This window comes from Ovis aries, chromosome 7, assembly GCF_016772045.2.
Source record: "Ovis aries strain OAR_USU_Benz2616 breed Rambouillet chromosome 7, ARS-UI_Ramb_v3.0, whole genome shotgun sequence".
NCBI lineage: Eukaryota > Metazoa > Chordata > Mammalia > Artiodactyla > Bovidae > Ovis > Ovis aries.
The window spans coordinates 84,070,718-84,088,996 of record NC_056060.1 but is presented as its reverse complement, the minus strand read 5'-3'; the positions used below and the strand labels follow the sequence as shown (position 1 = coordinate 84,088,996).

Sequence of the window (18,279 nt, the reverse complement as noted above, 5' to 3'; positions counted from 1 at the left end):
AAATGCATTACAAGAAAAAAAGAAAGCAAAAATCCGGTTCTTATTAATATTAGAAAGAATAGAATTCTGGCTAAAGAGCATTAAATGAAACTAAAAGGTTACACTATAATGCTAAATGCTACAATTCACAAAAAAAGCATATTAGTAATGAGGATACAAGCACAAAACAACACAGTAGCAATTTCCAACAAGTGGAAACTTTAAGAAGCACAAGGAGAAATAGACAAAATATATTAATATTAGAAAACTTTTTATCTCAGTGTGAGACAGGTCAAAGAGTTAAAAACAAATATAAAGATAAGAGAAGATGAAAACAATCAGGTTGATCTTATGGGTAAATATCAAACCTTTTTACCCTGATAATACCAGGTAATACAGAATACATCTCATTTTCAGATGTACATGGGATTTTCATGAAATTGACCACATTAGGCTACAAAGAAAACCTTATTATTTTCCATATTGTGTATTTAAGCAGCATATTGTTTTTGCATAACTTTTCCCATCTTTTAATTTACTGAGGTATAACTTACAAATACAATTTGTAATTTACAAATACAATTCTTGCTGACGGTGACTGTAGCCATGAAATTAAAGGACACTTGCTCCTTGGAAGGAAAGCTATGACAAACCTCAGTTCAGTTCAGTTCAGTCGCTCAGTCGTGTCCTACTCTTTGCGACCCCATGAATCACAGCACGCCAGGCCTCCTGTCCATCACCAACTCCCAGAGTTTACTCAAACTCACATCCATCGAATCAGTGATGCCATCCAGCCATCTCATCCTCTGTCATCCCCTTCTCCTTCTGTCCCCAACCCCTCCAAGCATCAGAGTCTTTTCCAATGAGTCAACTCTTGGCATAAGGTGGCCAAAGTACTGGAGTTTCAGCTTCAACATCAGGCCTTCCAAAGAACACCCAGGACTGATCTCCTTTAGAATGGACTGGTTGGATCTCCATGCAGACCAAGGGACTCTCAAGAGTCTTCTCCAACACCACAGTTCAATAGCATCAGTTCTTCAGTGCTCAGCTTTCTTCACAGTCGAACTCTCACATCCATAAATGACTACTGGAAAAACCATAGCATTGACTAGACGGACCTTAGTCGGCAGAGTAATGTCTCTGCTTTTCAATATGCTATCTAGGTTGGTCATAACTTTCCTTCCAAGGAGTAAGTGTCTTTTAATTTCATGGCTGCAATCACCATCTACAGTGATTTTGGAGCCCCCCAAAATAAAGTCTGACACTGTTTCCACTGTTTCCCCATCTATTTCCCATGTAGTGATGGGACCAGATGCCATGATCTTTGTTTTCTGAATGTTGAGCTTTAAGCCAACTTTGTCACTCTCCTCTTTCACTTTCATCAAGAGGCTTTTAGTTCCTCTTCACTTTCTGCCCTAAGGGTGGTGTCATCTGCATATCTGAGGTTACTGATATTTCTCATGGTATTTTTTATTCCAGCTTGTGCTTCTTCCAGCCCAGCGTTTCTCATGATGTACTCTACATAGAAGTTAAATAAGCAGGGTGACAATATACAGCCTTGACGTACTCATTTGGAACCAGTCTGTTGTTCCATGTCCAGTTCTAACTGTTGCTTTCTGACCTGCATATATGTTTCTCAAGAGGCAGGTCAGGTGGTCTAGTATTCCCATCTCTTTCAGAATTTTCCACAATTTATTTTGATCCACACAAAGGCTTTGGCATAGTCAATAAAGCAGAAACAGATGTTTTTATGAAACTCTCTTGCTTTTTTCATGATCCAGCGGATGTTGGCAATTTGATCTCTGGTTCCTCTGCCTTTTGTAAAACCAGCTTGAACATCTGGAAGTTCATGGTTCACGTATTGCTGAAGTCTAGCTTGGAGAATTTTGACAAACCTAGACGGTGTGTTAAAAAGCAAAGACGTCACTCTGCCAACAAAGGTCCATTTAGTCCTAGGAATGGAGTTGTTGGGTTGTGTGCAAAGTGTATTTTCTAATTATTTCCAACAATTTTGTGTCATTCTGATTTAGGTACATCTTGTAAACATCCAATCTGAGTATTTGTCTTTAATAAGGGAACTTTAGTCACATTCACCATGGGTACTGTTTGGATTCCTTCCTACCAACTTACTTTTGTTTTCTATTTACCGTTATTTCTTCTTCTCTGATTCTCCATTTCTTTTCCTTTTAAAACTTACATATAGTGAAATATACAGATCTCCAGTGGTGTATTCTTCTTTTTTTTCCATCTATTTATTTGGCTGAGTCGAATGTTAGTTGTGGCACATGGGATTTTAGTGCCCTGACCAGGGATGAAACCTTTATCCCCTACATTGCAAGGTGTAGGGGACCACTAGGGAAGCGCCAGAATTTCCTTCCTTTTTAAAGCTGCATACTTTCCATTGGGTGTATATACCACATTTTGGTTATTCATTCATCTGTTGAGGATGCTGGCATTGCTTTGTCCTCTTGACTACTGTGAATAGTGATGCTAATGAACATGAGTATACAAATATCTCTTTCAGATCCTGCTTTCAATTTTTTTTGTATATGTAACCCAAAGTGGAATTGCTGGATTATATGGTAGTTCTATATAAAATTTTTAAAGGAACTGTACTATTTTTCATAGCAACTGTACCATTTTACATTTCCATCAACAGTACACAATAGTTCCAGTTTCTCCATATCCTTGTCAACACTTGTTATTTAGTTATTCTTAACCGCAGCCATCCTAATAGGTATGAGGTGGTAACTTACTGTGATTTTGATTTGCAATTCCCTAACAATTAGGGATACTGAACATCTTTTCATGTGCTTTTTGGCCATCTGTATGTCTTCTCCAGAGAACTGTCTATTCAAGTCCTTTGTCTTACTTTTAAATCTATCTCGTTGTTTTTAAGTGCTTATGACATTCCATGGTATAGATGTAACACAGTTAAAACTTTTAGATGGATATTTACATTCTTTTCAATTTTTCTGTTATAGTGGTACAGTAAATCTCTTTCTATACACTTCCTTGTACCCATGTGAAATTTACACATTTATCACGCATTCATCTCATACTGATGATATATTTTAAAGGAAATCACCTATATGATACCTATAAACCAAAAGATAGAATTAGGCTCACAGGACATCTGTAATTTTTATTTTAATGGATCCTAGTGAAGTGAAAGTCACTCTGTTATGTCCAACTCTTTGCGACCCCATGGACTATACAGTCCATACAATTCTCTAGGCCAGAATACTGGAGTGGGTAGCCTTTCCCTTCTCCAGGGGATCTTCCCAACTCAGGGATCGAATCCAGGTCTCCCACATTGCAGGTGGATTCTTCACCAGCTGAGCCACAAGGGAAGCCCAAGAACAATGGAGTGGGCAGCCTATCCCTTCTCCAGGGAATCTTCCCGATTCAGGAATTGAACCAGGGTCTCCTGCATTACAGGTGGATTCTTTACCAACTGAACTATCAGGGAAGCCCAAAGGATCCTAACTGCTGTCCAAAATGGTTTTACTTACTTGCCTTCTTGTCAGCACTACAGGACTACCCATGTCCTTACACGCTTATCATATACATTGGAAAATTTTGTCAGTCATTTGTCTTAATGTTGGGGGAAGTCTTTTGCAGATAAACCTAATTTTAATGTCTCCACACTTATTTTTCCTTTCATGGCTTTTACATTCTTCATCTTCTTCAAGAATTTTGCTGCTGAGTCACTTCAGTGACACGACTTCAAACAGTCATGTCCGACTCTGCAACCCCATGGACTGTAGCCTGTCAAGCTCTTCTGTCCATAGGATTCTCCAGGCAAGAATACTGGAGTGGACTGCCATGCTCTTCTCCAGGGGATCTTCCGAATCCAGGGATTGAACCTGCGTCTCTTATGTCTCCTGCATTGGCAGGCGAGTTCTTTATCACTAGTGCCACCAGGAAGCCCTCTTTAAGAAGTCTACTCAGAGCTTATATACATTTTCCTTTTTCTTTTCCTAATACTTCCATGTTGGATGGCATCATCGACTTGACAGACATGAGTCTGAGCAAGCTCTGGGAGTCGGTGATGGACAGGGAAGCCTGGAGTACTGCAGTCCATGGGGTTGCAAAGAGTCGGACAAGACTGAGTGAACTGAGCTGAATACTTCCATGGCTTAAAAAATATTTAGACTTTGATCCACTTGAAGGCTATGAGGATCTCATGAAGGATAAGAGGCAGAAATATAAACCTTTTTTCAAGTGGATAGCCAACTTGTTATTATAATACAATCATCACTATCATTTACTGAATACCACTTCTATCAGGTACTGTTCAATTCAATACTATCTTATTGGGGTTGTTTTGAGGATTAAATAAAACATTTAAGTTTTTTTTCTATTTTTTGGCTATCTCTGGCATACAAGATCTTAGTTCCTCAACCAGGGATTGAACCCAGGCCCCCTGCAGTGAGAGTGCAATGTCTTAGCTACTAGAGTGCCAAACAAGTCGCTAAATAAAACATTTTAAAGGGAAGCAAGGAAAGCATCAAATGCTTATGTAATTTGCCCAATTCATACAGATATTAACTGCTGAAATCAGGATCCTAACCCTAGTGGGAAAATCCCACAATATTTGGCCTTCTAATGCAATTTCCTTTTCCCATAGATTTAAAAATTTTTTAATACCAGCTTTATAACATACTAAATTACCATAAATACACAGGTCTATTTATGGACTTTCTAGTCTGTTTCAATGATCTATTTGTTCATTCTTATACTGTCTTGTGATCATGTAAAACATCTAATCTGATCATGTTATCCATCCTAATTAAAAATTTAATGACTCCCTGTTGACCTCAGGATTAAGTCCAAACCCTTCAGCTTGTCCTGTAAAGCCCCCTCCCTCCCACCTCCTACCTCTGGAGTCTCAGATGTGAGGACACACTCCTCCCCTCTGTGTTCTAGCTCTCTTTCAAGATTAACTCAAACATAACTGCCTTCAGTCCTCCGTCTCTCCCCATCCCAACCAAGGAGAAAGAAATCATTCTTTCTACCTGTTTGTCTACTCCCTCATACTTTTATCCTAGCATCACTATTTTACTGTATTTTTTCATCTACATGTCTTTTACCATAATATGACTATCTTGAGGATAAGACCACTTGTTATTAAATGCCTAGCATAACCTTAATAAATATTTGAATAAATCAATATAATATGACCATCATATCATGTGAGCAATTTTCTGATTTATAAAAAGATGCAGCAAATTTTAAAATGACACAAAATATAATTTTAAAAACAACATTGAAAAGTGAATATATTTAACTATACTCAGCTCATTATAGAGCAAGTGGTGAGTGCAATAGTAATTCACACTATAGCATGTTTAATGAACTTGCAAAAGAGAAAACGGGTCAAAGGAAGGTGGAGAAATTTTCTCTTTTCATTAGAACCGAGGGGCTCCGTAATCATCTGGCATCCGCTCAATGTTGTACCTGATCAGGACAAAAAATTAACACTGGTTAGAAACCTGTGTCCAGAACTCACTGTAAAAGCCCATCCTTTACTGATTATATCACTCTCACCTCCTGCTGTGAATCCTTTTTGTCAGTGGGAACATTTTAAAGGCCTATCATAATGAATGATTTACAGCAAAATGCTGATTTTATCTTTATTCTTCAGAATGAGAAAGTTAACAAGTTGGAGAGCCAGGTACGGAGTCCAGGTGTGCCCAAGCCCCTCACCTATATTCTTCCCATTTTGCTGTATTTGTCCCAGGATAAAAAGTTGGCCAATAATAGTCTGAAGACTGACACAGGAATATCAAAGAAGGATAAAAAGCAGCTTTTGTTTTCTTTTTTTCTTTAATAAACTTTCAGTTTCCCAAATAAGATGCTAATCACCTGCACTAGGTTTTCAAAAAAAAAAAAAAGTATTTCTAGCTGAAGATAAGTTACTGCTTTGTATCAATATTTAAGCCAACACATTTCCCTATTCCTGCTAGTGATCTTACTGCAACAATGTGAATGTATGCCTCATTCCTAAATCCTAGCTTTATCTTTTGTCTGTGTTCTTATCATTAACACTTTGTCTCATTTATTCAAATAGAACTATGTAAATATTTGATACATCAATTTTTTTTCCCCAAATCCTTCTATATCTTGACATCAACTATATACAGTTAATGACTTCTCTAAGAGAAACTTCTCACCTATGGTTAGAAATGTACATGATGGGAACTCCAGGGATCTTCCGGATTCTTCGTTTAAGGTCCCGATCAACTGTGGCCACAATGTAACACTTGTGCTAGAAAAGACAGGATTGGGTGTTCCTACAGAGCTCACTAAATGATACTGGATACAATCACTGGTTAGTCTGAAGAATCACTCATTTTTACAGTGAACAGGAAAGGAAAGGCTAAAACAAATTGGTGAGTAGTTTCTAGATCAAGGAGCTCATATTTATCACATAAAACATAATAAGTTGCTTGGGCTGATTGTAGCTCTAAGAGTCTTGAGGGGGAGAAGATAGAAAAACTAGTTAAAAGCTACAAATTGTTTTTTGTCTCGTAAGTGGAAGGGATTTTCCTATCTAGGGCAGACAATTCCTAGGTTTTCAGAAAACACTCTCAGAAAGACAATGCAAAGGCAGGGTTACAGCCTTAGATCCGAAGGCACAGCTTTTGCCTTTAGAAGGATCTCTGGGGCTGGTCCTACTCTGGAGGCCTCCTTGTGATGGAGGTAGGCTATCTCCTGGGTTCTGAAGCCAGAACAGGAAGATCTCCAGGACAAGGCGGAGTCAAACAGCTCTGAAAGCACTAAAATTTAGCAACCCGTCTGGAATTAATTTGTATTATATTGATACTTTACTTCCATCCTACCCAAATCTCTTGCTGAGTTTTATAGTTGTAGGCTGGGGCCAGCCATGCTATGGGGAATTAAGGGAAATGCTGGCTCCACCCAAGAGATGAAGTGGCTCAAGGGATGGCAGTGTGGTCACTACATAGAGATGATTCTTTTCAGCAGAGACAGGCTTTTTAAGGTCAATCAGCAACAGAAGTTCTTGCAGTGTTTGACAAGGAAGAACAGACGAATTAAAAACCTACTTATTCTAGGGTATGTGTGAAAACAGCACTCTAGGAGACTCAGATGTAACAAAATTCCTATATAGGGCGTAAATGGAACTTTACTCGATTATTTTTTGGCCGCACTGTGTGGCATATGGGATCTTAGTTCCTCCATCAGGGATCAAACCTGTGCCCCCTGCATTGGAAGTGCATAGTCAACCACTAAACCATCAGGCAAGTCCCCGGAACCTTATTTTAGATTCACAGGGAGACGGAACCTGATATATTAGTATGTTTGCACTCACCCGCTTAAACCATATTATAGAGGAGATATGTGGAATAAAGAATCAATAAATGCTCCAAATTACACCTCCAATAAATGCAGATGCCAAGATCTGAAACCATGTCTCCTCCCCAAACCCATGATCTTTCCATTATGGTTACAGTATACACTTCCATTCCACTCTCTCAAGTAAATGAGGACACTGATACTTCCCATGAAGGGATTCTATATAATTTTTTTTTAATCATTTATATTCCTAGATACTTTACATGAACATTCAGGAAATAATAGCTTATCTTGGTTTTAGTAGAACAGAGTAAATATTAAAAAAGGATGATACCTGAGTTACTCTTTGTACTAAGCAGTCATCTGCATAGGTTCCTTTGTGTGTACACGGTAATCGTTCAAATCTTGGATCCTTGGCAATCCTATATGGATTACAGGATTATAAAAGTGGATTAATAAAAGCATTCAAGCAACTGAGTAACTTTACAACTTTCAATCAGTGAAATAAGAGTAATGTGATCTATGTGGAGATTTCAAGACACCGTTCTCCCCTTGAAGCTTATTTTCTATAATAATTGGAAAGGCAATTTATAGAAAAGGGAATTAAAGCTTACTGACTGAGAGCTGCCAAGCCTTACATCATGTACTTGTTACAGAAATCTGACTTATTCTATTTCCGCTTTACAGATAAAGTAGAAGCTTCAGAGAGTTTGACTAATTTGTTCAAAGCTACACAGCTGGGAAAAGCCAGGATTCAAAACTACATCAAATTAAACCTAACCATTTTGCTTTTAGGAAGTTGTCTTACACAAATACACAAGAATACAGGTGCAAGGATGGTCACTACAAAACGGTTTATATAGTGGAAAACTGGAGATAATCTGAATATCCATCAGCAAGGTAAAAGTTACTTTGGTCCTTCTAGCCTATTTTAAAAAATGAGGTAGAGCTGTATGTACCAGTGTGGGAGGACATACAATAAACAAAGCAGACACAGACACACACGTGTATAACATTAAAAAAACCGACATTCATCAATGTTTTCACTGGTCTCAACAGACGGGTCCTTAGCACTGGGAATGTGATTAGCTTATGATTTTCCCTAACTCAGTGTCTGTCACTTGATCTTCACATGAAAATGGTATTTCATGAAAAAGCAGCTCATTCAGCTCACAAATGCTTCTCCTTGAGACAACGTTCATCCTTTGCTCTGTTTTCCTTCTCCTTCCAGTTTTCCTGAGATGGAAGCGACGTTCAGCCCTGTGTGAGCTGAAGGTCCACAGCACAGTGACTTGGTTCACACGTATTATGAAATCAGCGCCGTAGAAAGGTTAAGGTGTACCCACCAGCAGAAATGCTTCGTGTGTACTTCTCACTGCACCACAAGGAACACTGATGTGTATTCCAGGGCTGAGATTTAACACTGTTAATGAATTGTACTACTCTATTAAGGATATTCTTAAGTGACTGTGGTATTTTAAAAAAAACTGCCAGTGAAGAAAAAAACTACTAGCATTATATGGGCCCAATGTCTTGATTTGTACTGAGGTAATGCCATTTTTTTGCATTCAGTGCAAATGTCAGCACAGAGACAAAGGCAACACCTTGGTATTATTAAGAAAATAGTTTGGCAAACTCCCTGCAAAGGTCTCTACCACTAAACTGAAAGGCACTGTCTAGAGTAAACTCAAAACTTCTTGTAAGTAAACTGAAGACTGTTTAAGTGTGAGATTCTGAAGAAGATAACCAGATAACAAACTAATAGAAAGACGCTTTCTAAGTGAAAATCCAGAGGAACATACGAGGAGGCCCAGGAGACCTGTGTTACTAAGGAAGTTTAGTTCAAAAAGCTTCAGCTGGAAAACTCTAACCTTCAAATGTCTGCTTTCTAAGTCATGAATAGTTAACTAATTTTGTATGATTTTTATTTAAACTAACCAGACAAGAAATCTTTGGAGAGCAAACAGAAGAAGGAGGGTCAAAATAATCTTCAGTGCACCAATCTAAAACAAATCTAGATCAGCTCCATCCTACCTTAAAGCCACTCTATACTTCTGCCCCAATTTCTCAATTTCAGCCATTACACAGTCAGTTATACAAGGGATACCTGCCAGGAAAAATAAAATTAGTGACAAACTTGTGAAGGAACCGATTTTACTCTCTGAATTATATCCTGTTGAGAGTCTTACCACTGGACCACCAGGAAATTCCCTGAATTATATACTTTAAATGAGTGACTTATATGGTATGTGGATTGAATCTTAAAGCTGTTAAATAGCATGAAAATAAAAAAGTAAATAATGCATGATCTATTCTTATTCATGAACAAAAATAACCTCAAAGAATGAGGTTTATTTATTATGAACAAAAATACCCCATAGAAACTGTATATAACTTTTTAAAACTGCCCCTTTCTGTGGAAAGGCATAACAGGGAACTTTCATTTTCTTTATGCTAGATTATTAATTTTTTTCACAAGTACACTAACACTCTTGAGAACAAACTTAAGATATCTTAAACTAAAATACAATGCGCAGAAGAAAAAGCAGTTGGAAAATGGAGGGAAAAAGATAGGAGGAGCAGATAATCATGGAATTAGAGGGCAATACATCCCTTAAAAGGGTCAATTTCAGGGCCGTGCAGCACTGAAGCAAGAGCTTGTGTCTGGGGCACGGAAATGGGTTCAGGAAGATCACTACAAAAAGGACTCTCAGTAGAAAAGAAAGCCCATGGGTAGCTAGCCATCCTCCTCTGTTGGAGTGTCAAACAGAAATGGAAGGGACCAAGAGCTATGAAAAGGTCAAAGGGGCATCTCCAAGCCAAAAGGACGATAAAGGCCTTCTTTCATGAATAAAGGCAAGTAAAGAAAAATTAAATAAGCAGAGCTTAAAACAGTTAAGGAATCTCCTAGGTAACTGAACTTGTAATGCACTTGAATGTTTCTTCAGCCTTTGCTCTGAGATATTATGTCACACAGAAAAGTGGCATTTTCCTTAGTAAGTTTTTTCTTTCAGAAAAGGCACTGTGAGAGCAATTAGCTGTATGCACTATAGCTGTACTCTGTGGTATCCACAACTGCAGAAAGACCTAACTATAATGCCAATGCTATCCCAAACAATCATCTTTTTTTTGGCCATGCCACGTGGCTTATAGAATTTTAGTTCTTCAACCAGGGATTGAATCTGCATCCTTGGCAGTGAAAGTGCCAAGTCCTAACCACTAGACCACCATGGACTTCCCCTGAACCATTTAGATAATAATAGTGGAGCTAGAGAACCAGGGAAGCAATGCAACTCCAAGGGGCCATGCTTAAACCCTCCATCCGTTTCGTTCATAAATAGGTCACAGCATTCCTGGAGCAGCAGCTAAGACAACTATAAGAAACACCATGGGAATAGAAGAAGTTCACCAAAAGTAGTTTCTTCCCTCATACAGGCCACCCTAGTCCACTTTTAGGCATGGTCGTGCTCTAGCTTCAGACTACTCTTTATTATTCCCAAGAGACTTAAGAAATTTTTAAGTATTACATGTTCATAGCTTTAAAAAAATACAAAAAGGCCTATATGAAAAAATAATGATCCCTTGATCTTTTCCCACTCCACCAATTCTGAGAGTTGGACTATAAAGAAGGCTGAGCACTGAAGAATTGATGCTTTCAAATTGTGGTGCTAGAGAAGATTCTTGAGAGTTGTCTCGACAGCAAGGAGATTAAACCAGTCAATCCTAAAGGAATCAACCCTGAGTATCATTGGAAGAACTGATGCTGTAACTGAAGCTCCAAAACTTTGGTCACATGGTAGAAGCGCCAACTCATTGGAAAAGACCCTGATGGGAAAGGCTGAGGGTAGGAGAAGGGGGAGATAAAGGATGAGATGGTTGGATGGCATCACTGACTCAATGGACATGAGTTTGAGCAAACTCTGGGAAATAGTGAAGGACACGAAAGCCTGGTGTGTGGCAGTATGTGGGGTAGCAAAGAGTCAGACATGACTGAGTGACTGAACAGATTCTGATCCTTAGAGATGACTATTTTAATTTCATTGGCTGTTTTTCTCACTTGGTGGTTACATGCATAACTTGATATAATAAACTTCTGCAGTTAATTTTTATATTAATTTTAGGCATTTAAAGAATTGACCTCTCTTACCCATCACACATCCCTTATCCCATCTTGCTAATTTTAATAAATCAATAAACAGCATTCACATTACTATCACTCTGTAAATGTTCACTATGTAGTATCTTTTATATACATTAAAGAAGGTATGAAGTTTTCCCTTTGATTCCAATAATTTATTCTTTATGGCAAAGTGTAAGTTTAATTTTCATTTGTACCTTTAACTAGATGTTTTTTTGTACTTTTGTTTCATTTGTACCTTTAGCTGGAAAATGTGTGAATATAAACCCGCCACAAAATACAACAGATCTCACTATTAGGAAGTTATTCCCCTGTACTTGTCCTAAACTATCTTTTTCCTCCTCATGATAGGAAAAGAAGACCATTTGGAGGAGACACCCAAATACCCAAGGGAAATCTATTAATGGTAAACTACATATCTAGGTATAAATAAACTACCTCAGATCCTTTGTGGTACAAATAAACACCAGACTGAATAAACTTAGGAACAGTTGACCATAATCATTTCTAGTTCTGTGACTGTAAATGGCAAAATGTCCTATTTAGCTTTTCCACACTGAAGTGGATAGGAGAATGTTTCCTACTTAATGTAAATAATATACATAGTGAGAAATGAAATAAATTTTCATTTATCCAGAATTTTAAAATCCTAAATCCTAAAACAGAAAATTCCCTACCTATTTTCTAAGTTGATGTCTGTAACGATGGTCAAAACATACTAAGTGTTTTCTCAATTGTGAAAGTTTAATTATTCTCAATCAAGTTTGCATTATATTTCAATTCACTGAAAAGGGTCCTCGCTATGGTGAGCAAATTAAATGGCTAGCAATTTGGTAAACTAGAACCCCATTTCCCTCTTTTAATGTATTTGGGTGAGTATGATTATTCTTTACAAATGTCAGAGAAATGGAAAAGTCTGATACTCACACTTGGCATACAGACAGTCCATCATTGACTGCACTAAGTCCAGTTTGGCCTTAATGGAAAAGTTGATAAAGTTGGTATCGACCAGGATGTGGTAAGGTGGGCCCAGCTGTGTGTTATATTGGAAAAATAAGCAGGAAGGGTGTTGGGGGCTGGAAGAAAAAGAAAAAAAACACGAAGTAATGTCTACACTGATAGTCTGGTATAAACAAACAAAAAAGAAGTCTCTGCTTGGAATAGTTTGTTCCTCCCCTCCCCCCCATTCATTGAAAGTAAATCCTGTGATGATATATCCATCACCAATCTAGGGCAAAATGAGAAAAATAAGAAAAATGTGATGAGGTTTCCTAAAGTTAAATGTACTTACTTAAAAGGAATAACCTTTATCCTCAAACTATGCCCTTGCTACTTTTTGGTGATATGCTGTCTCTTTCTTTTGAAAGTTTCTTGGCAAAGAAGAAAAAAAAAGATATTAGATTTAATTACCAGGATTTTAGGGAAACTTTTACTGCTCCATGAAGTCCAAAAACCTTTGAACCGTTAGAATTGGTTTATGCTCATCAATATCACTTCATTTGCACAGCTGTGCCAGACTTACAAATGACTGAGCAAATCAGTTCAGGGGATGCCTAAATTTCTCAGAGGTCTATAGGTTTAGAATCTTACTTCTAGTTTTAAAGGAAAACTTGAAATTTTTGATTACTCACACTTCTCTTTCCTTGAGTGCACTAGGATCTTTCTTTTCTTTCTTTTTTGGTTTTAATCTATCCTTTTCTTTACTAGAAAAAAAAAAGAAAGAAAATTCAATGTAGGAGAGAAAAAAATCCACAGCAGTGATTATTATTAAAAGTTTCTTCTTTTTTGTCTACAAAGGAAATCCTATTTTGTGAGATCACCATATTAAAATCAGCATAGGCTTCTTGTGCACAAATAACTGTGTAGGAAGTAGCTTGGAATTAACACAGTTAATCAGTAAAACCTAATTAAATTTTAAAATCATTAGCTAATAATCCATATAAATTATTAGTGGTTAAGTAAATGTTGGTTATATTATTTCTTTCCTTGTCAGAAGCTCTCATATCAAGGATAAAAATCCACTTCCAAGCAGTGGGTAAATAGGCTGACATTTATCCTCTGAAGACTCAGATGCTTCAACAGCAGGAAGAAAAGGGTTCTCCCACATGTCTCTTATAAAGGGCTAAAATGTGACAATATATATACAGAATTTAACCTTAACTAGAAACAAAATATTATTAGTGGGTCAAATTTCCTTAAAATTACATAATAAATACATACTAAAAGTCCAGAATACAGTTTAACCACAATGAAGGCTCTAAGGACTACTCCTTTGTACTGAGACTCTAAAACACAATGAAGCCCAGTCTTTATTTAATAATGCCATCCATTCTTAACCAAGCTGACAAGCTGTTTAGTTCCTCCTTATACTAGGGAATATCATTCTACTCTCTTCCTCCACAGTCATAAATCTTAAATGGAGATGCCTAGGTGTATTCCCATTGTTTCTTTCAAAAATACTTGAGTTATCAGGTGCTGGTACACAAGACAATGATAATCTCTGTCTTTCAAAAATTATAACAAACCTTTTTCCCCTCCTGGGGAATGTAGCAGTGTAATGACGAAAACCTAAAGAAAACTCTACCTACCTCACAGAACAGTCAGGAGGCTTAAAAGTGATATGGCACATACAGTATATAGAAACAGTGATACAAATTGAACACTTATGAGATGCTGAATTCCCAACCCATTTCACCAGTGTACCTGCTCAGCAGCTTAGCCATTGTTGTACTTTATTACCCTATAATAATCCAAGACATAGTAACACCAAAAGTAAACAGAACAACAAAAATAACAACAGAAACTTTTACTACTTATCCCCTCGTGATTTCTATAGCTCTGGGCAGTCTAGGAAGCCAGGTGATTCTAGGCACTCACAGCCTCTGATCTCTGAGACTAAGCATTCGCTTCATGGTCGCATACTTCCGTGTTTTCTTTTGCTTCCCCTTGAAACAAAAATTTTAGTTAAAAGGAGCTGGAAACACACCGCATATTCCTGAGTTCCTTTTCTTTTGTCCACACCCTTCTTCCCTCAAATACCCAATTCCTCCTATCTGCCTCAGCCAGACTTTATTTTCTTGGGCTTCAAAATCACTGCAGATGGTGACTGCAAACATGAAATTAAAAGATGCTTGCTCCTTGAAGAAAAGTTATGACCAACCTAGACAGCATATTAAAAAGCAGAAACATTACTTTGCCAACAAAGGTTCCTCTAGTCAAAACTATGGTTTTTCCAGTAGTCACGTATGGCTGTGAGAGTTGGACTAGCGCGGAAGAATTGATGCTTTTGAACTGTGGTGTTGGAGAAGACTCTTGAGAGTCCCTTGGACTGCAAGGAGATCCAACCAGTTCATCTTAAAGGAAATCAATCCTGAATATTCATTGTAAGGACTGATGCTGAAGCTGAAACTCCAATACTTTGGCCACCTGATGCGAAGAACTGACTCATTTGAAAAGACCCTGATGCTGGGAAAGATTGAAGGCAGGAGGAGAACGGGACGATAGAGGATGAGATGGTTGGATGGCATCACTGACTCGATGGACGTGAGTTTGAGTGAACTCTGGGAGCTGGTGATGGACAAGGAGGCCTGGCATGCTGCAGTCCATGGGGTCGCAGAGCCGTACACGACTGAGAGACTGAACTGAACTGCCTCAACCCATCCTCCCAACTCGCTAAAACATAGAAGCACTACTCCCACAGTTTAAAAGGTGAGATCGGAATGAAAATAAGCAAGGAGACTTTCGTGGAAGTTTGGCCAAAAGCCACTCCCTCAATCTCCTCCCAGACGTGGTCTGACAATGCCCGTTCTCGGACTCCCCGGGGCCTCACCATGTTCACGCCGCGCTCTTGTTTCTTCCGGAATCACCGGCGGCGCGGCTCGTTTGCATCATCCGTACGCCACTTCCGGCAAAGGCTAGCCCGGAAGCGGAAGCCGTTTTGGGAAACGGAAAAGCCCAGCAGCGGGTTCCTAGCCGCCGGGCTGGGGAATCTGCACTGGGTTCTCTTGAGTGGGAGGGTCTAGGGCCGTATTTTCTGCTGGTGCTGCCACCGCCTCCCAGGGTAGCAGAGCTGCGACTTCGCCGTGCTGCACCCCCAGTTTGGGTAATGTTTCCCTCTTGCATCACTCCGGCACGAGGCAGAGGACCTGCCTGCATTATATAGAGTTCTAGAGAGAGGGAGGACCAGGGTAGAGGGGACGACATTCTGGATTGCCCAGTAGGTTTGGGGAAAACACGTTCTCCTCACCCTTCAGCGGCGGGCATCAGGTCTTTATCGTGCTCCGCGGAGGCTCTGGTTCCTTCTTGGTTCTCCCAACCGGCGTGGTGCTTGGGGTAGCAGAGTAGACGATTCTCGTGATTTCCTCCGAGTGCATACAGTGTATTCGTCTTGGTGAAGCCATGAGGGATAAGGGAAGGAGGGATGAGGGATGGAGCAGCATTTGAGGGCTTTGAGGGCTTTCTTTGGACTGTCTCTAGAAAAATCGAGACAGACTTGCCGGTGTTACTAGTTACCAAGCCAGTAAAATGTTGGGAAATAATTAGCATTGTATTCTGAAGCCTTGGTGTGTTATCTTTCATGGGAAAGATGAGAGCTTTTGAGAACAAGAAGAGTAAGATAACTTCCTTTTTTTTTTTTTTTTTTTTTAGTACCTGTTTAGGTACTCTGGTGGTTCTTGACCTTTCGAAGATCCAGGGACAGTTCTTTTATAAATGGGTACACGTTATAAATTTGTCACACGATTATGAGACTGGTGACCTCAAAGCCTATCTGTGAACCCTCTAGGTCTCTGCGCTTGACGTTAAGAACCCCGATCCTGTATATTGTATTAGGCATTTTAACTATATTACCTTCTTTGACCTTCACAGTGACTTCAGTACCCCCATTTTACATAATGGGAAGCTGAAGCCTAGACTTTGTTCAGGGGTTTGTTTGGGTCTAATTCCACAGTCTGTACTTATTTCACAAAGCTGTCCTGATGTTTGAAATCCAAAAAGGTCATGAGGTTAAAGAAAAAAAAGCTGACCATAGCAGCATAAGCTTTATTATGAAACATAGTGTATTAACATGGACTTTGGAGTCTGACTGATGGGATTTTAAAAATCCCTGTTCTGCCCTCTAATTACTTTTATGTTATTGGGTGATTTTATCTGTGCTTCAGTATATTTGTAAAATGAATAGTATCTATCTTATAGAAATGTCTGTCAGTAATCAGGACTAAGTGAGTTAAAGCATGAAGTCCCTAGAAGAGTGTTCACGAGTAAACCTTATTAAAGTATTTTCTGTTATCATTGTGTGTCTTCTGTCAAAGTATGCCAATGGTATTTTAATATAGTTGCTCAGTTTTGGAACTTGAGTGTGTTATAACTTCAAGAACTTTATTACATTTTCAGTTCTTGAAAAGCTCATTTGCAGAGTGATTTCTTGAGTTGATTGGAGTACAGTTTTCTTCCTAGTGTCCCTTTTAGGCATGCATGCATGTAGATAGCTTTGTAGGGCACCTATTTGACCTTGTAGGCTCTGAATTTTTGACATTGAAAAAACTTTGTTATGGAAGCATCTACAGATACTGTGTATGCCTCCTGCTTTACCCCATTTGTGGTTTACCAGAAGTTCCTAATCTTTAGGGAACAGCCTTTCTGCCAAGCTGTCATGGTGACATGATAGCCACAACTTTTTTGATGTATTAGAACCTCATGGTGATTAGGCAATAAGCTTTTTAAGTAAACATGCTCCGTGTGTTTATTTTGAACATTTGGAGACTGATTAGTATTATATATAGGTTTAGAGAGAAAATTGCATATAATTAAATAGTAATTTGCATTTAAATTCAGGCATCGACAGAAAAACACTCTCTTGGTAATGTGTACCCTGAATTTTGAATTCCATGAACAATAACAAATTAAAAAAAAACAAGCAGTGTGTAATATCTATTCTGAGACTTTTCTGATTTCCTTGATTGTTAAAGCTTGGTATGGAGCTAAATTAGTGTGGGAACACTATGGAGGATGAGAACATACTTAGGAAAATATGGTTTTGTGTTGTTGTTTTTTTTTTTTGCTATGTAATTTTGTTCCAATCCAAGATTCTTATGTTCTAAGATTATAAAGTACCAGGATATCCTATAGCATATTTTGGAGTGATGGGAGGGACAGATGGTGTTGCTTTGTGTTGGGTGGGAGCAGAAAGTAATTGATTTTGATTACATACTTGTGAGAAAAATAAGTGATTTTAGTCCTTCTCAGCAGTCAAGAGGGTTGTTTGGATCTTTTTTGCAGTCTTGAAGAGAAAGAATTGCTCAAGGCATTCGACCCACAGTTTGAACACATAATTGGGCTTGGACTTCATTCCATTCACTAATTGGCCTAACTTACTAATGTAAGTTGTTAACAAGTTGCTTTTAAAAATTTTGGATGATGAATCTTGTATGTCAGTGTTCGATGTGTATTCACTTTGTGGCCATTAAGAAAAAAAAATCACATATATTTTCTTCCGTTTCAAGTTGGTTTTTACATTTTTTTTTAAAGAAGATGTATCTGTTTCTTTACTTATTTGACTGCATCAGGTCTTAGTTGTGGCATTCAGGGTCTTCGTCATGTCATGTGAGATCTTTTGTTGCTGTGAACAGCCTTTCTAGTTGAGCTGCGAGGGCTTAGTTGCTCCAAAGCATGTGGGGTCTTAGTTCCCTGACCAAGGATTGAACCTGGGTCCCATGCGTTGCAAGGTGGATTCTTAGCCACTGGACCACCAGGAAAGTCCCTTTATACTAACTTTAATGTCTCGTGTGATAGGAGTTTTTTCCCCAACAAGCATTAGTTGCTGTCGTTATTTTTCAGTTAGC

At 38.5% G+C, this 18,279-nt stretch overlaps 2 protein-coding genes across 14 annotated transcripts in view; one reads left to right on the top strand and one right to left on the bottom strand.

Annotated features, from left to right (window-relative positions):
* Positions 1-5,173: 5,173 nt before the first annotated feature.
* On the bottom strand, positions 5,174-15,304 carry FCF1 (FCF1 rRNA-processing protein). Of its 4 annotated transcripts, none has more exons than XM_060418348.1 (8): positions 15,270-15,304; positions 14,144-14,385; positions 13,072-13,143; positions 12,368-12,516; positions 9,337-9,409; positions 7,637-7,724; positions 6,159-6,253; positions 5,174-5,442 (listed from the first exon to the last, which is right to left on the bottom strand). In XM_060418348.1, exons 2-8 carry the CDS (start codon positions 14,161-14,163, stop codon positions 5,394-5,396), a joined length of 546 nt encoding a protein of 181 aa, XP_060274331.1. In that variant the 5' UTR covers positions 14,164-14,385; positions 15,270-15,304; the 3' UTR covers positions 5,174-5,393. The 4 variants fall into 4 exon arrangements, with proteins under 4 accessions (XP_060274331.1, XP_004010839.1, XP_042108712.1 ...); XM_004010790.6 differs by having other exon boundaries at positions 14,318-14,385; XM_042252778.2 differs by having other exon boundaries at positions 14,144-15,304.
* A 70-nt stretch (positions 15,305-15,374) lies between these two features.
* Positions 15,375-18,279, top strand: part of AREL1 (apoptosis resistant E3 ubiquitin protein ligase 1) — a 48,321-nt gene continuing 45,416 nt past the window's right edge. For 5 of the 10 annotated variants that reach the window (XM_060418344.1, XM_027972025.3, XM_060418343.1 and 2 more), the window contains exons 1-2: positions 15,375-15,542; positions 17,717-17,816. The gene's annotated coding sequence lies outside the window, so the exon portion shown is untranslated. The remainder of the gene's footprint in view (positions 15,543-17,716; positions 17,817-18,279) is intronic. The other 5 variants (XM_027972026.3, XM_060418345.1, XM_042252777.2 and 2 more) reach the window with 1 other exon arrangement.

Bases quoted from the DNA above. Each gene is read 5' to 3' on its own strand.
- FCF1 (XM_004010790.6), bottom strand. The intron at 13,144-14,317 runs GTGAGTGCCTAG...TTTTTTTTCTAG, and splicing joins AGTCTCAGAGATCAGAGGCT to TAAAGAAAAGGATAGATTAA. The intron at 5,443-6,158 runs GTGAGAAGTTTC...TGTCCTGATCAG, and splicing joins ATGTACATTTCTAACCATAG to GTACAACATTGAGCGGATGC.